The 23,690-nt window shown below is 36.3% G+C and overlaps 1 protein-coding gene across 1 annotated transcript in view; it reads right to left on the bottom strand.

Moving 5' to 3' along the window:
- ZCWPW2 (zinc finger, CW type with PWWP domain 2) overlaps positions 1-23,690 on the bottom strand; it is a 114,397-nt gene that overhangs the window by 39,907 nt on the left and 50,800 nt on the right. The window contains exons 3-4 of the mRNA XM_008571313.1: positions 9,351-9,465; positions 5,234-5,280 (exon numbers count right to left, since the gene is read on the bottom strand). Of these exons, the coding sequence (XP_008569535.1) occupies positions 5,234-5,280; positions 9,351-9,465 (162 nt within the window). The remainder of the gene's footprint in view (positions 1-5,233; positions 5,281-9,350; positions 9,466-23,690) is intronic.

Here is a 23,690-nt window from a genome sequence, read left to right as displayed (position 1 = left end):
TGACTCAATCAGTTTCCAACACTGCCACATTAGAGATCAAATTTCCACATGAGTTTTGGAGTGGACAACACATCCAAACTCCAACATTCCGCCCCTGACCCCCCAAAACTCATGTCACTCTCACATAAAAAATACAATCATTCTGTCCCAACAGTCCCAAAAATCTTAGCTTGTTTCAGAACCAACTTAAAAGTCCAAAGTCTCCTCTGAGACCAAAAGCAAAAGTCCTTCCAGCTTTGAACCTGTAAAAGTCAAAACCAAATTTATCTACTGCCAAGATACAATGGTGGAACAGGCATTGGGTATACGTTCCCATTCCAAAAGGGAGGAATAGGCCAGAAGAAAGGAAAAACAGGTCCCAAACAAGTCCAAAACCCAGCAGGGCAGACATTATGTTTTAAAGCTCCAAAATAATGTTCTTTGACTCCAAGTCCTGCATCCTGGGCACAATGGGGCATCTGGGCCCCCAAAGCATCAGGCAGCCTTGTTCCCACAGCTCTGCCAGGCACCGCACAATGGGCCACGCTGGTGCCTGTGGCTTTTCCAGACCTGTGTTGCACGTTACCAGTGGCCCTGAAGTTCTGGGGTCCTGGCGACAGCCCTGCTGCATTGACTCTACTAGACATTTCCCTGTTGGGTGCTCTCTGTGTGGGCTCTGACCCCACTTTCCTGCTCAGCATTGCTCTAGTAGATGGCCTCTGCAGTGGCTCTGCCCTGGTGGCAGGTCTCTGCCTTGGCCCCCTGGCTTTTCCATCCATTCTCTGGAATCGGGGTGGAGGCTGCTATGCCTCCACTGCTCTCAAATCCTGCCAGCCTACAGTCTTAACACAATGTGGATGCCACTGAGGTTTCGGGCCTCTACTCTCCAGGGCTGCTGCACAAATCACACTTGAGGCTGCTCCAGCTGGAGCAGCTGGGATGCAGGGAGCAGGATCCCAAGGGCAGCTGCGCCCTAGGTCTGTCCTCCAGGATAACTCAGACCTTCTAGGCCTCAAGGTCTGGGATGGGTGGAGCACCCTTCCAGACTTCTCAAATGCCTGCAGGGTTTTCCTCTCATTTTCTCCACTATTAGCATCTGGCTGCCTCACCACCAAGATAATGTCTTTAGCAACCAGTTTATCTGCTTCACCCTTGCATTGTTCTCTGGCTCTCTGCTTCTTTACCGCATGGCCAGGCTGCAAAGTTTCCAAATCTTTATGCTCTGCTTCCATTTTAAATTCTGGCTTTACATCATGCCTTTGCTGCCATAACTCAGAGTAGGCTGTTAGAAGTAGCCATGCAGCATCCTCAATTCTTTGCTGCTTGGAAATTTCTTCAGCCAAATGCTCTGGTTCACAACTGTTAAGTTCCAACTTCCACAAAGTCCAAGGGCATGGACACAGCACAGCCAGGTTCTTTGCTATGGTGTAGCAAGGGTTATCTTTTGTCCAATTCCCAATAAGTTCCTCATTTCTATCTGAGACCTCATCATCTGCATGGCCTTTACTGTCCACATTTCTATCAGCATTCTGCTCACCACCACATAAGTCTCTAAGACATTCCAAACTTTCCCTTGTCTTTTTCTCTTCTTCTAAATCCTCCAAATTCCTCCAACCTTTGCCCATTACCCAGTTCCAAAGCTGCATCCACATTGTCAAGTATCTGTATAGCAACACCACACTTCTCGGTACCAATTTTCTGTTTTAGTCCGTTTTGTGTTGCTATAACAGAATTACCTGAGACTGGGTAATTATAAGGAAAAGAGGTTTATTTGGCTTATAATTCTGGGACAGTTGCATCTGGTATGGTCTTCAGACTGCTTCTACTCATGGCGGAAAGTGGCAGGCAGCCAGCGGGTACAAGCAGATCACATGGTGACAGGAAGCAAGAGAGAGGAAGCAAGAGAGAGAGAGAGAGAGAAGGTGCCAGGGTCTTCTTAAGCAACGAGTTCTCACAGAACTAATAGAGCGACAACTCACTCATTAATCCCCCCTCCCCCAGGGAGAGCATTAATCCATTCATGAGGGATCTGGACCCATGACTCAATCAGTTTCCAACACTGCCACATTTGAGATCAAATTTCCACATGAGTTTTGGAGGGGACAATACATCCAAACTCCATCATTTTGTGACCAACATATGGTCTATCCTGGAGAATGTTCTATGTGCTGAGGAGAAGAATGTGTATTCTCTAAATGTTGGATGAAGTGTTCTGCAGATGTCTGCCAGGTCCAATTGATCTAAAGTATAGTTTAAATCCTGTGTTTCTTTGTTGACTTGTTGCCAGGAAGGTCTGTCCAATGCTGAGAGAAGGGTCTTCAGGTCACCCACTATTACTGTGTTAGCATCTATTTCTTTTTTTAGGTCTAAGAGTGTTTCCTCTACATATCTGGGTGCTCCAGTATTGGGTGCATACATATTTGTGACTGTTGTGTCTTCTAACTGTGTAGATCCCTTTATTATTATATACTGGCCTTCTTTGTCTCTTTTTATGGGTTTTAGTTTGAAGTCTATTTTATCCAATATAAGAATAGCTACTCCTGCTGGTTTTTGATTTCTATTTGCATGGTATGTTTCCATCCCTTCACTTTTAGTCTTTGAGGTGCGTCTCCTGAAGACAGCATATAGTTGGGCCTAGCTTCTTAATCCAATCAGTCAATCTGTACTTTTGTATGGGGAATTTAATCCATTTACATTTAGGGTTGTTACTGATAAGTATGGCTTTACTCCTAACATTATATTGCTTTTTGTTTAGATGTTAAAATGTCATTTGTTTCTTTCTTCCTCTTTTATTTTTCATCTTCAACATTAGTTGAGTTTTTGAAGTGACATGATTTACCTTCTTTCTCTTTCTCATTAGCATTTTGGTTTTAATGGCAGGCTTTGCTCTTCCTTATAAATCTGTGATAATGATTATCATTTTTCAGATTCTGGATGCAGGACTCCTTTGAGAATTTCTTGCAGGCCTGGTAGTGAGGTAGTGAACTCCCATAATTTTTTTTTGTCTGGGAAATACACTATTTCTCCCTTGTTTCTGAAGGATAACCTTGGTGGCTATAGAATTCTTGGTTGACAATATTTTTCTTTTAGTATTTTGAATATATCATCCCATTTTCTTCTGGCCTGTAAGATTTCACTTGACAAGTCTGCTGTGAGTCTGATGGAGGCTCCCTTATAAGTTACTTGATGCTTTTCTCTTGTTGCTTTTAGAATACTCTCTTTGCATTTGAGTTTTGCCAGTTTGACTATAATGTGTCTTGGAGAAGATCTTTTTGTATTGCATCCGTTTGGGGATCTTTGGACTTCCTGGATCTGAAGGTCTGCATCTCTCACTATACCTGGGAAGTTTTCTGTTATTACTTCCTTGAACGGGTTTTCAATGTCTATTCCTTTCTCCTCCTCTTCTGGAATACCCATGATTCAGATGTTTGTGCACATGAGGTTGTCTGCTAGCTCTCTTAAATTTTCTTCATTTGTTAAAAATTCTTTTTTCCTTCTTTCGGTCTGCTTGGGTTATTTCAAAAAGATCCTCCTCAAGGTCTGAAATTCTTCTTCTGCTTGCTCTAGCCTACCACTCAAACTTTCTGTTCTGTTTTTTTTTTTATTTCACTGAGTGAATCCTTCATTTCTAGGAGTTCTGTTACATTCCTTTTTAAAGTATCAACCTCTTTGTAAATTTCCTACTTTATATCCTGGATACTTTTTTTGGTTTCACTGTGTTCTCTAATTGATTCTTCTCTTACCTCTTTGAGTTTTCTTAAAATCAGTGCTCAGAATTCCTTCTCAGATATCTCAAGGGTTTCCTGCTCTATGGAATCTGGTACTTCAGAATTACCATATTCCTTTGGTGGTATCTTGTTTCTTTTATCTTCTTGTTTATTTTATTATTATTAGATTCAACAGACAATAATTTTTCTCTTGAATTACCACACAAATTTGTAAACAATTACTCTTTCTTACTCATCTCATTGAGAACAATAAGAAATAGTTCACAGACCAGCTCTGGTCCATGGACTTTGAATGGCACTGTCCTGGGAACAGTACTGCCTTCACTGAGAATGACTGATAAAAATAAAGCAATATATAGAAACTTTAGTTATTATTATATTTATAATTTTTGGTTCTAAACATCCCTTAGCAGAGATGGAAATAATTCCATCCACATTAATAGTTCTACACTATCTCTCATATTCCTTTCCAAATCTCCAGATGTACACAAATGTCCTAATTCCTTTCTTTTATAAATAGCAACCTTGTCTTCTATGATGTTAAATTCCTCCGTGCAAAGGAGCATCAACATTATTTAGCCAGTAAAAAGTCCATGTTCCATTTACAAGCCAAAGGCAAAAGGACAAAACCAATTCTGATTTTCAAAATCGGATTCATAAGACGTTCATATTCAGAATACAAAAATGATGCTCATCTCATTGTCTAACCATCTACAGACTCATGTCCAACATTCTTTTCTGTTCCTCAAGGTTACATTCACCTTACCTGGGCCCTGCCCCAATCCCATCACTCAACACAGGAAATCTGACCATAAGCTTTCCCTTTCATCACAATTTGTTTTTTTGTCATACTAAAATATTATATGTCCAAAGAATTTGTTTTAAACATCAACACTTTGTCTTTTTTAATGGTGTCCTGTAAGATTCTTATCACTTGAAGAAAATGCCAACGTTCATCCTATCCCAATCATATCTTGAATAGTAAGTAAACACCCCCTGCCTAAAATATTCAGAATAATGTGTTAAATTCTTTTAATTCTTTAAAAATGCCATTAACTTTACTTTTCATTAAAAAGATTCTAGGTTCAGAACAGTCATTCAAATGACTGATGTTTTTCTCTACTTAAGTTTAAGGGAGAATCCATATTAAGCTGTGAACTTTATTTAAATTTTCCACGAGATTGTCTGTATATGTTACAGTAACATAGTATGTAAGGAAATAAAATATTTTAGTATATGAGTGTATTATGTGGAATATAATTTAAATAAAAACAATTCTTTACTTGTTCACTTAAAATTTTCAATTGTTCTAACTTCTGATAATTGTAGAACACTAATATAACTAAATATAAATAATAATTTTGTAGTGTCAATCTAAGAAAGGAAACATATACTCAAGTAACGTTTAGAAGAAAAAATAGGTTATATATGATTTTGCTTTTAAATAATTTAATGTTCTTTTAAAACAGTATTAATCATATGGAATTTGAAGTTTAAGTGTTTTATATAATAAAACATGATCTTACTCTTTTTTTAGCCACCACAGCAACTTTGTCATCTGCTTTGGATTTATCTGTAAGATAATAAAATATGGCTGCTTCAAAAAATTGCCTATGCTCCTGTTCAAATAAATACAGTTACATAACTAGAATTTTCTACTTTCTCATGATAAAAAATACAAAATACTATGATAACAGAATTTTGTTTTCCATTGTCTCTTTAATTAAAATGCTAATAAATTCAGCTTCCCAGAGTTGAGTAATCCAAAAGTGATAGATAATATCAGGGATTCAATTATTATTTGACAAACCTCCTCCCTTAAATTTGATTGGTTGGTTGAATGTCTTCAAATTAGCATCTAATATATCTAGTATAGGTTCTGGTCAGCTTATGTGCTCTGGAATATATAAGATCTACAATTAAATCTCAGCTACCTCCACTAGCATATATACTACATGCCTGACATGGGATAAGGACTTTTGACAGAAAACATCTTGTTTAATCCTCATGATAACCTTGCAAGGTATGCAGTATATTCTCATTTTACAGCTGAGAAAGTTGAGGCTAAGCTAAATTAAATACCCTGCTTGAGGTCATGCAGCTGGCCCAGACCCATCTGATTACAAGCTTCTAATCTTTTCAGGATGTTTGCTGCCTCCCTTTGGGACCACTAAACGGCCAACAGTGCCTCAGAGAAAGACTCAGCAAGAATAAGGACTATCAGTACCATTCTATCATTCTTAAAACCAGAATAATTAGTAATCAAATAGTTGATGGAATATTGTTCCAGAATACTATTTTGATATGTGCAAAAGTATGTATGTGTATATGTATATATTGGTAAAAGTTTTTGGCATAAAACATAGAAACCCAGAGGGGCAGGTTATTATATTCATATCTACAACTGCCTGGTCACATGTAAACTGTCCTCTTTCCTATATCCAGCTGCGTGGTGGAGATTACTCCTCCTTTTGGAACATACTTTCTCCCCACTGATGAATGTACTAGGCCATCCACCATTACAGATGATTCCTCCAACTAGAGGAATTACTTTGCAAATGCATAGTAATCTAAGGCCATGGAAATTTCTTCCTTGTAGTACGGTTACTTCTGCATATATCTAAGCACTCTGCAAGGCTAGACTATTATTCCTCAAAGGCAGGGATGACATTTTATATGCAGTAGATGTTCAATATTGTTTAAATTAATAAGTGTACATGTATTTTATCCAAAGTCTTAACATGAATTTGAAATATACATTTTACCCAAACAAAATTTATTAAGATATATTAAGCATTTACTTGGTATAAGCTACTATACAAAATAGTGTAAGATATAAAATAATGTATATGCTCTCAGACCCTCAGTTTCTTTTTTAACAAATCAGGAATAATAATTATTACTTCACTGGCATATTGTGAGATCTAAATAATATAATCTATGTAAATAGACCTCCTAAAACAATGTCTGACAGATAATAGATAATCAACAAATGTTCACTACCATTTTAACTAATAAAGACATTATGGGGTGTGTGTGTGTGTGTGTGTGTGTGTGTAATCTTAACCTTTGGAATACTATGAAAAATTGTTTAGTGATGATATATTTCACTATTGTGTCATCTTTTTAGGTGATTCCACCATTCTTCCATCTAAATAATTATTTTAGTCTTTTTAACACAGTTATATATAATTGATGAGTAACAATGAAACAGCAAAATGTTTCAAGATACAGGAAAAAATAAGATTATTAAAATCTCATAATGTATTTTAGATTCAAAAAAGGGCCCAGTGTAATTACCTTATGGTAATTACAAGATAGAATAAGTTTTGTTTTATCTAAAAAAAAAAAAAAGAAAAAGTAAATTTTTCCCTTTGTTCTTTGGAAGACCTCTAATAAGAATAATCAAGTCATGATTAAATATCAATCCTCACAAACAGTTAAAATGGAACAAAAAAGAAACTGAAATACTAAAATTGGATCCAATAGACCCTGATGGTATATAGAGTTAATAAAAATAGAATGAATATTTGTTATGTTTCTCCGCACCATATATTTCATTCTTATGTAAATTTTCTAATGGAGATGAATTGGGAACAGAAATATCCAAACTGTTGTTCAAGGAAATTTTTATGTTCCAAAGCTGTAGAACCATCTCCCAATAACAGAATATTCAGGGGAGTATCAACCATGCTGATTTTCAAACGCCAAGGAAAAATTTCAATGTAATTCTGGTGGTTTCTCTTTTTTAAATAATTTTTTAGAGCTTGTCCACTCATGACCTCTAAAAAACTTTGTCAGTTGTAGTTCTTTAAATGAGACAGCTGAGAGTATGTTTTTAAAATATAAAATAAGAAGCTTCCTAGCCCCAGCAGAAGAATTACTTAGTTGGAGTAATAGTTAATACAACAAAAACAGCACAACTAAATCATGTGGTCAGGACTTTGAAACTTGTTACAGTCTGATTGGGTCTATATTTACGTATCATTTAATGACGCTGCATATTTCAACCATGAAAGTTGCATCAAACATAACAGTGGCCAATTTCTGCAGTGTAGGAAGAATATAGGCTAAATATTAGTAGTAATTATTCCTGGGTTGAAGAATAAATTGTTAGGTAAAGAAATCCTCGAAGTTGCTGGGATGAAACAAATGTGTTGCTGCTAAGCTACTTACCTTTTGTGAAATACCTGAATAATAACTAATTATCTCTCAAAACTACTTTTGAATACAGTAAGAAGCTGAATATGGTACCAGAATCCACACTGAATGCTAAGCAGACACAAAGATTAAATTGACAATTTTGGAGATAGTGAATAGTGAATATGAAGCTAGTAAGCCTGTTACGACAAAGATTGAACTCCTGGAAGTCTGTTCATGCCCCTCCAGTTTGGCTACTTCAGGGAAAAAATGAAAGTATTTAGGCACATGGCTCTCAACAATCAGGCTCAATTACCTCAAATTCTACATGTAGAAATCATCAGACTTTGAGCAAGAAAATGAGCTGTTGCTGCAAAGCCAATCAGAAATAACCCCTCTCCAAAGTCTCTTGTCAGGCAAGAATGTCAAAAGGACCCAGACTCCAATAGCCTGGTACACACAGCAGTAGCAAAGACATAATTCCAACCTTACTGAGAGAGCAAGTCTACTGCTAGTGGGAAATAGATGTACTATAACTTTAAAAACTCGATGACTATTATTTAAAAGTATTAATGCTTAAAAAAATTAAATGATTCAAATCCTGTTGTGATTAAATTGTGTATATATAATCTGTGCAAGGCATAAAATTGTATTTGTGACAATAGAGTGGGTCCAACCTTTATTGCTAATAAACAAAGGCATTACATATTCAATCCAAGGAATAAAACCATATTTGTGGTAATAAATGTCTCTTCTCTCTGATCTCAGAGTAAACCAGAGTAGTGTGTTTGTCATACTTTTCCCACTCTTTTCAAATCTACCTATGTGCTTTAAAACCTTAACTTAGGTGGCTGAATTAATATTTAAATGTTTTCTCAATAAAATGTTTTCACATATAAGTCTTTTGGAAATATATATATTTTTCCAATGGAGAAAAAAATCAGTGTTATTTTAAAATTCAATCAGTAGCAAAGGGCAGATCTTCCCATAGAATAATGTTTTAGGACTTAAGGCAATAAAGATAGAAGGGCCTTATAAAAATTACTATAATCACTAACCAGAAAAATTTAAAACATATTTAAGTTTATTAAAAATTATTCTTTTTATGTGACAATCATATCCTTTTTAGAGTTAATAATATCCTACATATTATAATCTTTTAGACAAATTCATTAAAAAAGCTATCTGTAAATTATAATATTTACAATTCAAGAGAACTTTTTTGAAAATGACTTGAATGAAATATTATCAGATTTTTTCACCTAATTAAAAATGAATTGAAGCTTATCTATATCGCTGCCTTAAATAGTTTCAAAGGACAAAATACATGCTATTAATTAATACAATTTATTATTATTAATTCATACCTTTCCAATGAACAAAGATATACTATTTCTCTATGAGGAGAAAGAGACAGACTTTTAAATGTGCAAACATATTTTAGAAAACATACATCTGAGTAAATCCTTATTTTGGAGTGGTAAAGAAAAAAAATGTATATACCCTGTTTTGATAGGCAGCACAGTTCCAGTCTTTGTTCGTGAGAATATCCATAGAGTAGGTATGCTTCTTGTAGTGCACTTTTATACCACTTCTTTTTATTCTTACATTTCTCTGGCTATATAAATACAGAAAAAGAATAAGATTTATTTTTAAATATATGATTTTGTTTTAAAATCCCCTTGATTTAACTATTGATCTGGGACTAAATCTAATTTGGAGCATTGTACAATATATTTCTTAGACTTTGGTATCTGATTATTATTTTACTATTATTTTAGAATTTAGCAAGGTTATGGGAATTTTACAAGTTGAAAGCCAAAAGGGTCAAATGCTTGGTTCACTAAGATAATATTATAATATGATTCATCTCACACTTAGAAAGTTACAAAAAGTTAAGGCCCCCAATGTAACGAAGTAATCAAAATTAAAACATTTTATTAAAATAACATTGATTCCCTTTTAAGTGACATAGCAATGAAACTAAAGTGGTAGAAACTGAAAAGCAGGTTTCTTATCTAAGAAAATTAATTCCATTTGCACCTAGTTTTGGAGTAATGGCAGATAATGATATGTTCACTTTTTGAAAAAAAAGAAAAATAGAATTAAAAAATCTCTGAGTTAAAAATGACTATAAAATTGTTTAGTCTAATATTTTTTCCAATGTTATTTAAAACTTGCCAAAAAGTTTTTATAATGTTTTTAAATGTTACAACTTATAAAATGCATGCTACTATTTTCTTTTTGGAAATGTTACCATCAAAAAGAATATGGATATTTATTCTATTAATTCATATTTACCACCTGTATATAAAGATCATATCTTTATCTCAGATGTATAAGATAATTCACCCTTTACACAGACATGTAAATCTATATAACACCCATATTTAATAAATTAGAATAAAACTGTATATTCAAAGCTTTTCTCAAATGCCATCGTATTCTTAGAGGCCCCAAATTAATACTTAATACTGTCATTTAATGATTTACTACATTTGTTCCCATTATGCTTATTACTGTCACTTAATGTTTTACTACATTTTGATTTGTATTAAAGTTATTTGTGCTCATGACTGTCATTGCCCATAAAAAGAAAAGTCCATGAAGACAGAGGCAATAAATAATATTTTGTCTAGGTGTCTTCCGCAGTAGCCATTTGCCTAACACCTCATTGTATATTATTATAAGCATTTAGAAAGTGGTTTGTTAAATTGCATTTGGTCCTGGGCACAGATTAATTTGGTATAAAAGCAGTGAAACAATATAGTCAAACAAAAAACTACTTTTGTACACAGAATCTATAAATTTTATGTAGTAAGTTCTATCATAGGAAAAAAGATGAAAATATAGGCAGATACAGTTCAATAAACCTTAGAAATTTTAAGTTATTTTAAGACTAAGCTAGCGTTGTAGACTTAAGACTTTTCTGCAAATTCAAATGTTATCCTGATGTTAAGAAATAGTGAAAGATCACCTAAAAGCTTATATAGCACTAAACAGTTGCTATACTATTCCCTATAAGGAATAGTATAAGGGAATAGCACAAGAAAATATTTAAGGAAATTTCCTGAGAAAAATTAGTGTGATACAGCTAAAATAAACTTTGGTTACTTAGAACTGAAAGCTTTGTTTAAAATGTTGTGTCTGGAAGTCTTTAAGAACTTATCAGTAGGTATGTGCCACCTAGTGGTAATACAAATTAACATCTAAGTAACTCTAAAAGCTAAGACTTATTTTATAAAGAACTTTAAATTCCAGAATTAGGCTCAACTATGAATTATATTTTAAAACTAGCTTTTTAAAAATTGATAAAGTGATAAGTGCAAATTCTAACAGTATAGAATGTACCTTCCTTCCCATCCCAGGTATTGTTTCTCACAAAGGCAACCATTATTACCAGTTTTAAAAATAGTCTTCCAGATAAATTGTACGGGTTTACAAGCATTTACATAATTGTATTAGTCCGTTTTGCGTTGCTATAACAGAATTACCTGAGACTGGGTAATTTATAAAGAAGAGAGGTTTATTAGGCTTACGATTCTGGGACAGCTGCATTTGGCATGGGCCTCAGACTGCTTCTACTCATGGCGGAAAGTGGCAGGCAGCCGGCGGGTATAAGCGGATCACATGGCAAGAGGAAGCAAGAGAGAGGAAGCAAGAAAGAGACAGAGAGGAGGTGCCAGGGTCTTTTTAAGCAATGAGCTTTTGCGGGAACTAATAGAACGAGAACTCACTCATTAATTCCCCCTCCCCCAAGGAGAGCATTAATCCATTCATGAGGGATCAGCCCCCATGACTCAATAAGTTTCCAACATTGCCCCATTGGAGATCAAATTTCCACATGAGTTTTGGAGGGGACAACACATCCAAACTCCATCAATAATTTATATAAATATGTTTACAGAATGCTATGAATAGTTATACTTGTATATATTTGAGTTTTTCAATTTTCTTACAGATGGGTTAATTTATTGATTGAGTCAACATCTTCTAGACCCTCAGGATCTATCACTAAAAAATAGACAAAGCTTGCATTATAGCCTGTGAGAACACATAATTTATGACAAGTATAACAAATAAGTAAAGCCTATAGTATATGATAAGAGGTGATAAGTACTATGCAACAAAGAAAAGGTAAGGCAAGGTAAGGGTGATCACAGGTGCTGAGGGGTGGGCAGTACAGTGAGTGGTCGGGGTAACTCTCATTGAAAGGGAGACATTTGAGCAAAGACCTGAAGGAAGTCAGGGAGTTAGCCATTACATATCCAAGAAAAAAACACTCCAAGCAGAGAAAAAAAATCCTCTAAGTTAGGAAAATATAGGTGTATTCAAGAAGCATCAAAGAATCCAGGGTGGCTGAGTCTGAATGATGAAGAGAGAGAGTAATAAGGAATGATGTCATAAAAATTAACAAGGGCCAGATCATGGAGGTCCTTGCAAGCCATTACAGGGTTTTGGTCTATTACTCTCAGTGAAATGGAAGCCAATGCAGAGTTCTGAGCAGAGGAATAACATTTGATTTAATGTTTCAAAACAATCATTCTGGTTGCTTTGACAAGAGGCAAGTGTGGAAGCAGGACAACTGGTTAAGAGATTATTGCAATAATCCAGACAAGAAATAATGGTGGTGTGCACCAGGGTAGCAGCAGCCACTGTGGTGAAAAATGTTAGGACTGTGGATATAGTATGATGATAGAGCAAAAAGAATTTCCTGATCAACTAAAAATTGTGAGAGAAAGGGAGATGACTCTAGGACTTCTGGACTGAGTGAGTAGAACGGAATTTGCTATCTACTGAGATGGGGCCAGCATCTAAGAAAGTGAGATTTGGGGGAAGATCAAGAATTCGGACATGCTGAGCATGAGATATCTCAAAATGACATCCACAGGACATGTTGAGTAGCAGTTGGATAAGAAAAATCAGGAGAGAGAACTTAACTACAGATAAAATTTAGGAATCACATCGCCCCCGCCCGCCCCCACTATTTAAAGCCACAAAACTGGATGAGACAATCAAAGGAATGAGTAAATAGATGCATGTATACCCACATATGTGATGTGCATGCATCATTATTATTATTATTATTATTGTTGTTGGCAGCTGCCTGGTACAGGGATCCAAACTCTCGACCATGGTTTTGTAACACTGCACTGTAACCAACTGAGCTAACTGGCCAGTCCCTGTACCATTGTTTGACAAATGCCATAGTGATGGATATTTAGGTTGTTTCTAATATTATGAAATTTTAAACAATGCTGCAATAAAAAAAAATTGTCCATGTGCTATTTTGCCCATGTGAGCTTATATTGCAGGATAAATTCTTAAACATTGAATTACCAAATTTAACATATGTATGATTTTAAATTTTGGAAGCTATTATGAAATAATAGCTACTGCTATTGGAGCTTTATTATACCTTTTACATTTTATAGGACTAACTCCCTCTTATTCAATTTTATTATAAATTTTAGAATTAATTTGTTTTGTTAAAAGTCCTGTTTTTTTATTGAGATAGCATTAAAATTAATTTAGGGAGAATTGACAACTTCCATATTAAATCTTCCAAAACAAGAAAAGGATTACATCTTTCCATTTTCTCAGGTTTTGTTTTCTATTTCTTAGTGGCACATTAAAGATTTATTCATATATATCTTGTATATTGCTTCTTTAGGCTTACTCTATTGTATTATGTATGTTTTGTTGCTATTACAAATGAGAATTGTAATCCTTTCATATTTACAAACTAGTTACTTCTGTATAGTAATTTCATAACCTGACATATGAATAAGTTTTCTTATTGATTTTTAGTAGATTATCTATTGTTTATAAGCTTTTTCATCTGGTTCCATGCCTTTTCCAGGTATACAACCACATACTAATAATGTGATTTTGCTTCATCCTTTCCTGTATGTGTACTATTGCTTCTTCTTTAGCTAATTATATTAGACAATTAGATGAAGACAATATTAAATAATAATAGTAATCTTATATACTTAAAAAAATCCAAATTTTCCCACCTGAACAACCAGTTTCTCCTCAATTAAAATATTCAGCCAAATGAGTTCATGTACTTTTTAAACATGTTGAAGTGATTCACATTTATTTAACTGAGTTATTGTGCAGAGGCTACTCCCAAAAAAGTCTGTTTGTAATCTTAGCTCTTTGAGATACTGTCAGAATCTTTCAATTGGAATCTGCCAAAGAAAGGCTTCTGGATTGACAGGAGAGAAACAAAGATGCAGTATCTCACCAAACATAATAGATTCATTCAATATATGGAACAGTAGGACAAACTTTGTGAAGGATGAATGAAAATAATGCTTGAATGAATTACAGTAATATTGTGATTAAGTTCAATTTTAAAATACTAAAGTATTTAATGAGCTAAATGTTCAACTTGAAAGTTTGCATTTTGGAAACAAAGTTAGGAAAGAAAACAATGCTGTTTGCTAATAAGCCCAAACTGAGGTTAAATATACTTTTTTAAATAAAACAAACACATATGTCTTTTGAAAGTCTGAAACATTTATGTTTACCTTTCTAGCCAGAAGTCAAATACATAATTAAGTTCAGATTTAACAAAGATTTGTTCAAAGCCAAATACTACTCAAAATATGAGTCAAGATTAAACAGAAAGTAACTGCCATTCAAATTCACTTTTTCAACTGGAATCTAGATGTTTCTTAACCCTTGGCTAAAATCTGCAGCAGGTCCTGTGACTTTTCTGCTAACACTCAAATAATAAAATGTTCTCCAGTTACTTTTTGTCCTCCAAAATTAAAAACCAATTTTGTCTACTCATATGTAAGAGACAAAATTCTCAACTCCATTTTCAGTTAGAGCTCCTGTGCTCCACCAGCTAGGGGCACACTTGTCCTCTTCATGCTTCTCCTTCTCTCCCCACATCTTCTGGCTCCTCTGGGGTTGAAAGGGAAACAGAAGAGAAATGATGGAAAATGTTTTTATTTGTCTACTATTATGGCAATCTGGGATTGGGTGCTTTCTGAGCTTGAAGTGTTTTTATAGTGGGTATGTTGTGGATTTTTTAGAGAACCCTGTCTCTCAACTAGGAACATCTTACTGCAGCTCCCTTGACAGGGGCAATAACCTTTTTTTAGCTGCTTGCTTTCAACCCATATCCAATTATCATTTTTTGCAACATTCTGCTTAGGTTGCAATGTGGACAGGAAGACCTCTTGGGTGGAGACCCTTTTAAAATGACCCCCAACTCTTTTCCCATATTGTTTGTATCATTGTCTCCGAAAACTGTGGGAATTCTAGCCATACCCAGTGCCACCATCTTTCTTCAGTTGCAATAACCAGAAACCTTAACCCTGTAAATTCTTCAGGAGGAAGCTGGACACTAGTACTCTATGTTGCTCAAGCACCAGGGTACATGCATCAAAAAACCTCTGCACTACACATGATGTAAAGGAAAATGACTATCCTTCCTTTTCCCAAGATGGGAGGAAGAAGGAAGGTATAAGGAAAATACCACAACATAACAACATTTCCTCTAAGAAATTTCTATATATTCAAAATCAATATCCTTATGTATATTGAGTTAAGGAAATCAGGCCAGTTTTGGCACCTCCTTTGTAAGTCCTGCATACATACTCTTGTACCTCATTTTGCAATGTAAAAATAATTACTTTTGTCCTCAGCTTGAAGTCCTAAAGACACATATCTTTCACTAAAACCTGGGTATATCTAATAATTTTAGAACTTTCATATTAGCTTATTTGCCATCCCAAAACAAAACACAGACAAGTTCTAAAATATAATGCTTTCTTAAGAAGGAACTTTTCAAGGCAGCTCTTCAGTAAACTTTTAAGAAGTTAAAAGCTTACAAAGTCAAGGATTAAGACCAGTGACTTTAGGTAGATGACAGTATAGGAGGGGGTGGGCACCCTGATCTTCAAATTTCCTTAAATCCTCTGATCCATAGAGAGTATATTACGTCCTTTGTTATGTCTATATTAATTTGGCAACTTGAGTTTTCTCAGTTTTGTTAAATTCGGGGTGGAGGGAAAAAGAAGTACTCATCATAGAAAAAGAAGAAAGATATTTAGTCTAAAAATTTGTGTAAACTTATGAGTATAAATAAGATGATCCTTGATAGTTGAATAAGCATGTAAATGTTTGGAGTAAGTATGAAGTTTGAGACTAAACAGACAGCTAGACAGGGAAAGATAATGCCCTATGTCTGAGAAAATTCCTAATTATGTCCAAAATTGAAAGTTTATATATCACTGTCATATGTTATCTTGTTTCAGTCAGGTGTTATTGTCCAGCTGAAGGCCTTAGTATTTTTTCACTTCCTAGGGTTTGAGGAGGAAGTTGAATGTCCCTTCTCAGTAACTTTTGACTCACTGAGTAAGGTTTATACTGTCACTGCATACTAATATGGAGTGGCAAATTCAAGGAAAAGAATACATATGTGTTTGTTAACCCAGTAAGGCCAATGGAAAGAAATCTGCAATCTGGCAGAAACTCGTGTCTTCTTTTGCTTTGCATTTTAAGAAATTTGATCTCAGTCATTTTAGGGCCACCTTTTACTTTCCCCAGGCTCACATAAGTTGGAAAGGCATACATTGCACCTGAAAAGTGAGGGAAGATCATCCCTCTTCAGCTCATAATGGCTACATGAATAATATTTTTGTTCAGGTCCCTTGAAGTCAGACAGCCTAACAACTTCTTTGCCACACCTGAACAACAACAAAAAAATCTTTTAGGAGGCTGGGAGCCTTGATGGCATGGGTCACCAGGCCTTCCTGGGTGCATTACGATGCTATTCTTTTTCGAGGCACTGCTGCTTGCCCAGGGCACTAACAGACTTTTGTCTTCGTCCAAGTCTGAAAGGATATCTTCTCTGCCTTGCTGTTCCTGCCTCTCCCTCTCAGAGGCACTGGTCTCTCTGTTCCCAGTCCAACTTGCCCACCTTCAAAGAACTCTGATCAGGAAAACGGACAAGCCTTTCTTTTGACCCAAGAACAGAAAATACTCCTGAGATATGGGAATACAAGGGGCCCAATTACTTTTTGAAATAAAAAAAAGGGAAAAACACAACTGTAGTAAGAATTATTATCAACTAACCACTGGTGTTCGGTTAGCTATAAGGAAGAATGTCCTAGCTGTGGGGCTTTGAACACTAGAATAGATAGGGAGGTGGTAGTCTTTCCTCCCCACCCTGTGGTACCCTATGCCTTAACTCTGCCTATTGCTCTCCCTTGATTTTTCTCTGTAGCACTCATAAACAACTAACATACTATATCTTTTTCTTATTTGTTTACTATGAGTCTTATCCCACTAATTTTAGATTCATAAAAGCATTGAATTTTGTCTGTTTTGTTCACTTCCAAGCCTAGAAGAGTCTCAAATAACAGCAGTTCATTAAATATTTATTAAGTACTATAAATAGACATATTTTGTTCTAGGTGGCATGGGTAAAGGAAAGGAGATAATAATGAAAGGCTGCTACATTTTAATCCAGAATTATGTATTATCCCTACAAAGATAAAAGAAAAACTTATAAACATGATGACTATCTGGTTTTATGGTAATAGTACTTCTAAAATAATATAGAGCTTCATTTTTTGTATAGAACTCAGATCTGTAAAGTACTTCCTGAGTCATTGCTTTATCCTATGACATTAGGAGCATTTTTTTCTTGAAAAAAGATACACCTAATTGCAAGCACTAATGTTATGTAAAAAATAATACTAATTTTAAAACTAAAGTAACAATCAAATGCTTCTTAATATGACCTATTTGGAGGACGTAACCCTTCAGGTACAACCCTTCAGGTACAATGACAACATCCATAATCTAAAATTATCAATTCAAATTTTGCTTACATTAATATTAAACTTAACTGCAAACATAAGTACTTATAATTTAGAAGATTTATCTTTTAGACACAATGTGGAGCATATATTAAGAAATATGGAAAACTGGAATTGTAAGTACTTAGAAACTGTTTTATTGAGCTTCATAAATTCATTGAAATGACTTCGAATATTGACCATAACTTTAAATTATTTCTTACATAATATGCCTTTAGAAACATGGGGCTATAAGTCATAGATTTCATGATCTAAAGAGATACAAAATGATTACACTTTGGAATGCATCTCCACTAAATGTTTGAGGACCAAAACTACCTATTATAAATGGTCTGCCTGGAGATTTATGCCAATTGCTGCTATTTATGCATTCAAAGTTACAGTGTAGCTCACTGACTCTAACCTTGTATTGCACTGATGCATCGTTCTATTTACTATTGTGTCAAAGCTATCACTCTTTTCCTGTTGGGCAGATTGTTTTCACTTAAAGCAATTCAGCAGAAAGTTAATCACAAGGATATCTTGTCTTCCTTAAATTGGATTTCTGCAACAGCAACTAGTAATCTAGACAGTTAGAACATTCCTGTTCCTTTGATGCAAACTAGAAGATAGTCACATTACACTGATGTGCACCACAGAAGCTACAGCTTTCGTCTTCTTGGCTTTCTAAAAATAGCTGCCTTCTCTCTCACCTGTCATCTTTAACAGAGGTTCATATAATCAACTTTGGATTACTTAGAAAGCTTATTCAAATTATTGAATACTTCAAATATTTTAGAATATTATAAACTTGTTGCTTATTGTTTATTTTTAGACATAAATAGTAATTTTGCTTACTCTAACTCAGCAGAATTTTAATATCAAAACAACTTAAGTCTCCCACTCTCTATGTCACTGGAAAATGTCAACCAGCAAAGTTGACAAAAAAATAAAATGTCTAGCTCTGTTTAGTGTGAGATTCTTTACATCAGACTGAGAGATAATATGAGATCGCAATGAATGCTAGAGGAGAAATTAAGCAGAAAAAAAAGAATAAGGAAATTTAAGAGTCAAATCTTTACAGTGTAATTCCATTACTTAACTTGAAATATTGGAAATTACCAAAACTCCTGAGTACTCCCTGCAACATTGGGCGTGAGGGTAGGAAAACAAGCAGGTTAATATAAAATGGCCCCAACCGACAAATCAGAAAAATCACAGGATGCTAGACACGCTTCTTATTAACCAAGACGTTAACATAAATTTATTAAGTATTTTGGATATCTTAGCTCTTTTCCTATCAAGATGGAAAAGACAACTGCTACATACTGCCATTTAAAAAAAAAAAAAAAAAAAAAAAAAAAAAAAAAGAAGCCCTAGTCTGACATTTCAGGTTGGTCCACTACCTGGAGGGATATCCTTTAGAAAAATAATTTTGTACCACCAATACGTCAGTCAATTAGTGTGAGGCCTGAAATCAGATCTTGAGAAGAGAAAGTAACAGGGCTCCAGCTATCACAGCAGGGAGAAAATCAGGCACCACCAAAGAGGAGAGCATGTTTTAAAGGATAAGGGAATCTAATGTCACAATTTTGCCCATGATTTACCTGGCTTCTTTAGTACCACAAACTCATAAATACATTCACACATTCCATATAATAAATGCAATAAACATAATATACATTTACACAAATATCTTCTTTAGCTAATTCCAGTAAACACAGAGAAAATAGGTATTTATAGGGAGGTAATCTGCTCTAGTGGTTCTTGAGATTCACTGAGAGAAGTAGTTTCAGGAATACGTACTTTTTAAATTTAATCAAAATTGATTATACATATTTTTGGGGTCTAACATTGAGATATGTTGATCAAATCAATATTTCTAGCATATATATTGTTACAAATCGTAATTATTCTTTATGCCCCTTGTCCAATCTCTCCCAATCCCCTTCTCTCTCCCCCTCCTGCCTCTAATTACCCTACATTTCTTCTCTCTTTCTGAAAGAATAATGGTTCCTTTGTTGATCTGTTCCCTAGATGATCTGTCCAATGCTGAGAGGTGTGATCAGGTCCCCCAATATTATCATAGAGGAGATGCTTCTGTCACTCTGAAATGAGTTTTGTGGACAGAGATATCCTCTTCTTTTCTTTCTCTCTGCTGGTGACTCTCCTTGTCCTCATTGCATTCCAGTGGCTGGTGGACCATCTGAGTGGTGGTTGTGGCGTATAGCCACTTTCACAGCAGCCATGGTTATTGTGGTGGCTGTGGTGGGCCACCCACATGGAGGTGATGTTTTTACATGCTCCTTGGTGCTAGAAGTGTACCTGGTTGTGGGAGGAGGGTCCGCTCCCTGGCTCCATACCTTGGGTCACCAGGAGGGCCCTAAGGTGCTGGTGCGATGTGCCTGGTTGTGGGAAGGGACCCAGTCCCCTTCCCCATGCTTGGGTCTCCAGGTGGGCCCTGAGGCACTGGTGCAGTATGCCTGGTTGTGGGAAGGGGGTCTGGTCCCCTTCTACATGTCCCAGGTCCCCAGGTGGGCCCCAAGGTGCTGGTGTGGCATGCCCGGTTGTGGGAGGGGGTTCTGGTCCCTGGCTCCATGCCTCGGGTCACTGGGCAGGCCTCGATGCGCTGGCACGGTGTGCCTGGTTCTGGGAGGGGGGTCCGGTCCCCTTCTCTATGACTCGGGTCCCCAGGTGGGCCCAAAGGCACTGGTGGAGTGTGCCTGGTTGTGGGAGAGGGGTCCGGTCCACTTCTCTATGCCTTGGGTCCCTGGGTGGGCCCCGAGGCACTGGTGTGGTGTGCCTGGATGTGAGGTCCAGTCCCCCGCTCCAAGCCTCCAGTTCCCAGGCAGGCCCCAAGGTGCTGGTGGTGTGCTGGGGCTGGAACTAATTTTTTGTCCTCTCCTTACTTCCAAAATGGGGGAACCTCCTGTGGGAACCAGTACTTGACCTCTGTGATTGAGCTAAATTGCTGCTTTGCTGCTATTTCCCTAGGGAACGCTTTTTGTGCAGCTCAGGGTTTAATGGTTGACCTTATAGATACTTCAGGATCTCCAGAGACCTGGTGGATCTGGGTTGTGTAGAAACTCTGATCTGGGTCTGAGTTTTTTCATCAATCTGCACCCCATGCAATTCTCCATTTCCGACCAGTCTCCTCTGAGTGGTCCTGTGCTGATTGGGGGGCAAATCAGCTGTCCTTGCTGTGTCCCAGTGTTCCCCTGGTGGGCCTGTCTCCCCCGCCACTCATGCTCCAAACACTTCCCATGGGATGGGCCATGCACTGCTCCCTTGCAATAACTCACCGTCCTCTAAATGGCTCCCTTTTTTCAGTTGTTCTGGATCCTTGTTCCTGAGTTGTACCACGGGAACCCTATTAGTGGTCTTGCTGTCCTAGGGGCCGCCAAGACCCTCTTCTCCCCTGCTGTCTCCAAGTAACTCCACCTGAAGGGCACAGCTGCAGCTTCTGCTGGCTCCTGCTCCATGCACTCATCAGCTCCAGCCTTAAAGTGGCCATGGCCCAAAGCCCTCAGAGCAGTTTTTTTTTTTCTCTCATTGTGGTTTCTCCTGCCTTCATGAACTCTGTAGGTCTCTCCTCCTCTTCCCCTGAGCTCCAGTAGCCCCAACTTAGCCGATGTTACATTTTTTTAGTTGTAAATTGGTTTATTTGTGGGAGAGAGTGATGCTGGGGACCATCTATTCCGCCATCCTGGCCAGATGAAGGATTATATATTTTTAAAGAGCTTTATAGCAGAATGTGATGATCAGAAAGTCTGGGAACCAATAGTAGAGGAAAAGAAAAAAAAAAAAAAAGCCCCTGGTATCAGGATACCAACATTTCTATTAATAATAACCAGTAACTGCTAACATTGTGAGAAAATGAAATAAACCCTAGCTAGGTTTTAATGATAGCATGAAGAGCCCCCAAATCCATGGCAAAGAATCAATACACTAAATGTGAAGAAAACTTTCACATCTTTGTCCAACTTTTAAAAACCTTGGTTAGGGCTGGCCCCGTGGCTCACTCGGGAGAGTGTGGTACTGGGAGTGCCAAGGCCACAGGTTCGGATCCTGTATGGGGATGGCCGGTCCGCTCACTAGTTGAGCGTGGTGTGGACAGCACCGTGCCAAGGGTTGCAATCCCCTTATCGGTCAAAAAAAAAAAAAAAAAAAAAACCTTGGTTAAAAGTTAAATTAGTTAATCAAGTTGGCTGGATTAACAACAGGAGATCAATAAAAAGGCCTTTGTGGTTTTCTAGTTTATAGATGATAGTGTATTATGAATTTGGTATGCTTATGAAGATTAGAAGCAGATGGCCCAATGTAAATTTCAAGCAGATAGACATAATATAAAAACTTGGGGTTTGTAATCATAGACTTGGGCTTGAGTACCAATTCTGCTACTGTGTGACCACAGGCAAGTCACTTAACCTAAGCATCAACTCTCTTAGCAATGAATGAAGATCAAATGAGATTATCATTTGGTCTCTGCAGTCTAAGAAAATGAGATAGGAACTCTATTCACAATAGGGACGAGCTGATTGTGTACATATTTTATTTCTATAGGGGTTCTATTACTTAAAGAGCCTATTATTTTTTAACTTACTTATTTCATCCAGTGCTTAGGTAGTACTACCAGGAAGTATCCTAAGCACTTCACAAATAACTCATTTTAACTTCCTAAAAAGCTTATGAGGTAGGCACTATTATCCTCATTTTACAGATGAGGAAGCAGAAGAACTGAGTTCAGAACTTGCCCAAGTTTACATAGCTAGTAAGAAAGAGTTAGAACTCATACATAGGCAATCTAGCTCCAGAGTTTATGTGCTCAACCACTACAAAATGATATCATTTTACTGCTAGGCAATTCTGTTACACAAATCTCAAAGATGGTATTATAAAGAGCCCCTATCTCATATCAAAGAGAATAAATGGTGTTGAAAATGATAGAAAACTGAAATGTGGCATTTGCTGTATCGGGTCACTTTTATATTGCATAGGAATATCTTTTCTAGGACAATTAATCAATAGTTAAAAACTTAAATCACCACTGAATTGTACATTTAAAAGTGGTTAAAATGATAAATTTCATGTTATGTATATTTTAACACAACAGTTAGTTAAGAATAAAAAACAAATCAAATTTATTGATTGTGTACAGTTTAAAGTAGTTTATATATTCTGATTAAGTTGTCGTATTTCTATTTTTCAAAACTGAACATATCACTAAGTCTGTAGCAAGAAAACAGTTGTAAACACTTCTGTGTAAAATGATAGTGAAGCATTAGTAATATATTGATAAAGTACAGGAAGCAAATGAGCATTGAGTCAACGGATACTTTTTTTAAAAAAAAAAGCCAGTGCTTATCCAAAATTCTGCTCTAGCCAGGCTGACTGCTTCAGATAGGGACATTAAACAGAACCAGGAGAAATGTACAGGCTTAAGTCAGCCATGAAAATAAGCATGTGCTCATCTGCCCTGAGCCTTAAAAAGTCAAGATTGGCCTAAAGGGTTTTAAGTGACAGTATTAATGGATATGAAGACTTGAACTTAAAAGAAAGTTAACATACTTAACTGCTATTTTCTATGCCATATTTGCTTTTTTATTATAGAATATGTGTTTATAGGAAAACACTGGTCATTTTTACTTGCAGACAGATGCTCAGATTCTATGTTTAACAACAGAATCAGAAGAGCAGATGGGATATCGAGGTAAAGAAGATGGTTAAATATATGATGCACAACCAGTATATATTCTGTGAGTTAAAATAAGATGGTAAGGAAGTGGTAATTCTTTTTTTTAAATTTTATTTTGTCAATATACAATGAGGTTGATTATTGTGGCCCATTACTGAAACCCCCTCCCTACTCCCTCTCCTCCCTCCCACTCAACAATGTCCTTTCTGTTTGCTTGTCGTATCAACTTCAAGGAGTTGTAGTTGTTCAGTCTTCCTCCCCCCCCCCCCCCCCCGCTTGTTGTGGGGGGGGGTGTGTGGTTTTTTTTTTTTTTTTTTTTTC

Source organism: Galeopterus variegatus, unplaced genomic scaffold (assembly GCF_000696425.1).
Source record: "Galeopterus variegatus unplaced genomic scaffold, G_variegatus-3.0.2 Scaffold679, whole genome shotgun sequence".
NCBI classification, from domain to species: domain Eukaryota; kingdom Metazoa; phylum Chordata; class Mammalia; order Dermoptera; family Cynocephalidae; genus Galeopterus; species Galeopterus variegatus.
This window is presented reverse-complemented; position numbering and strand designations above follow the sequence as displayed.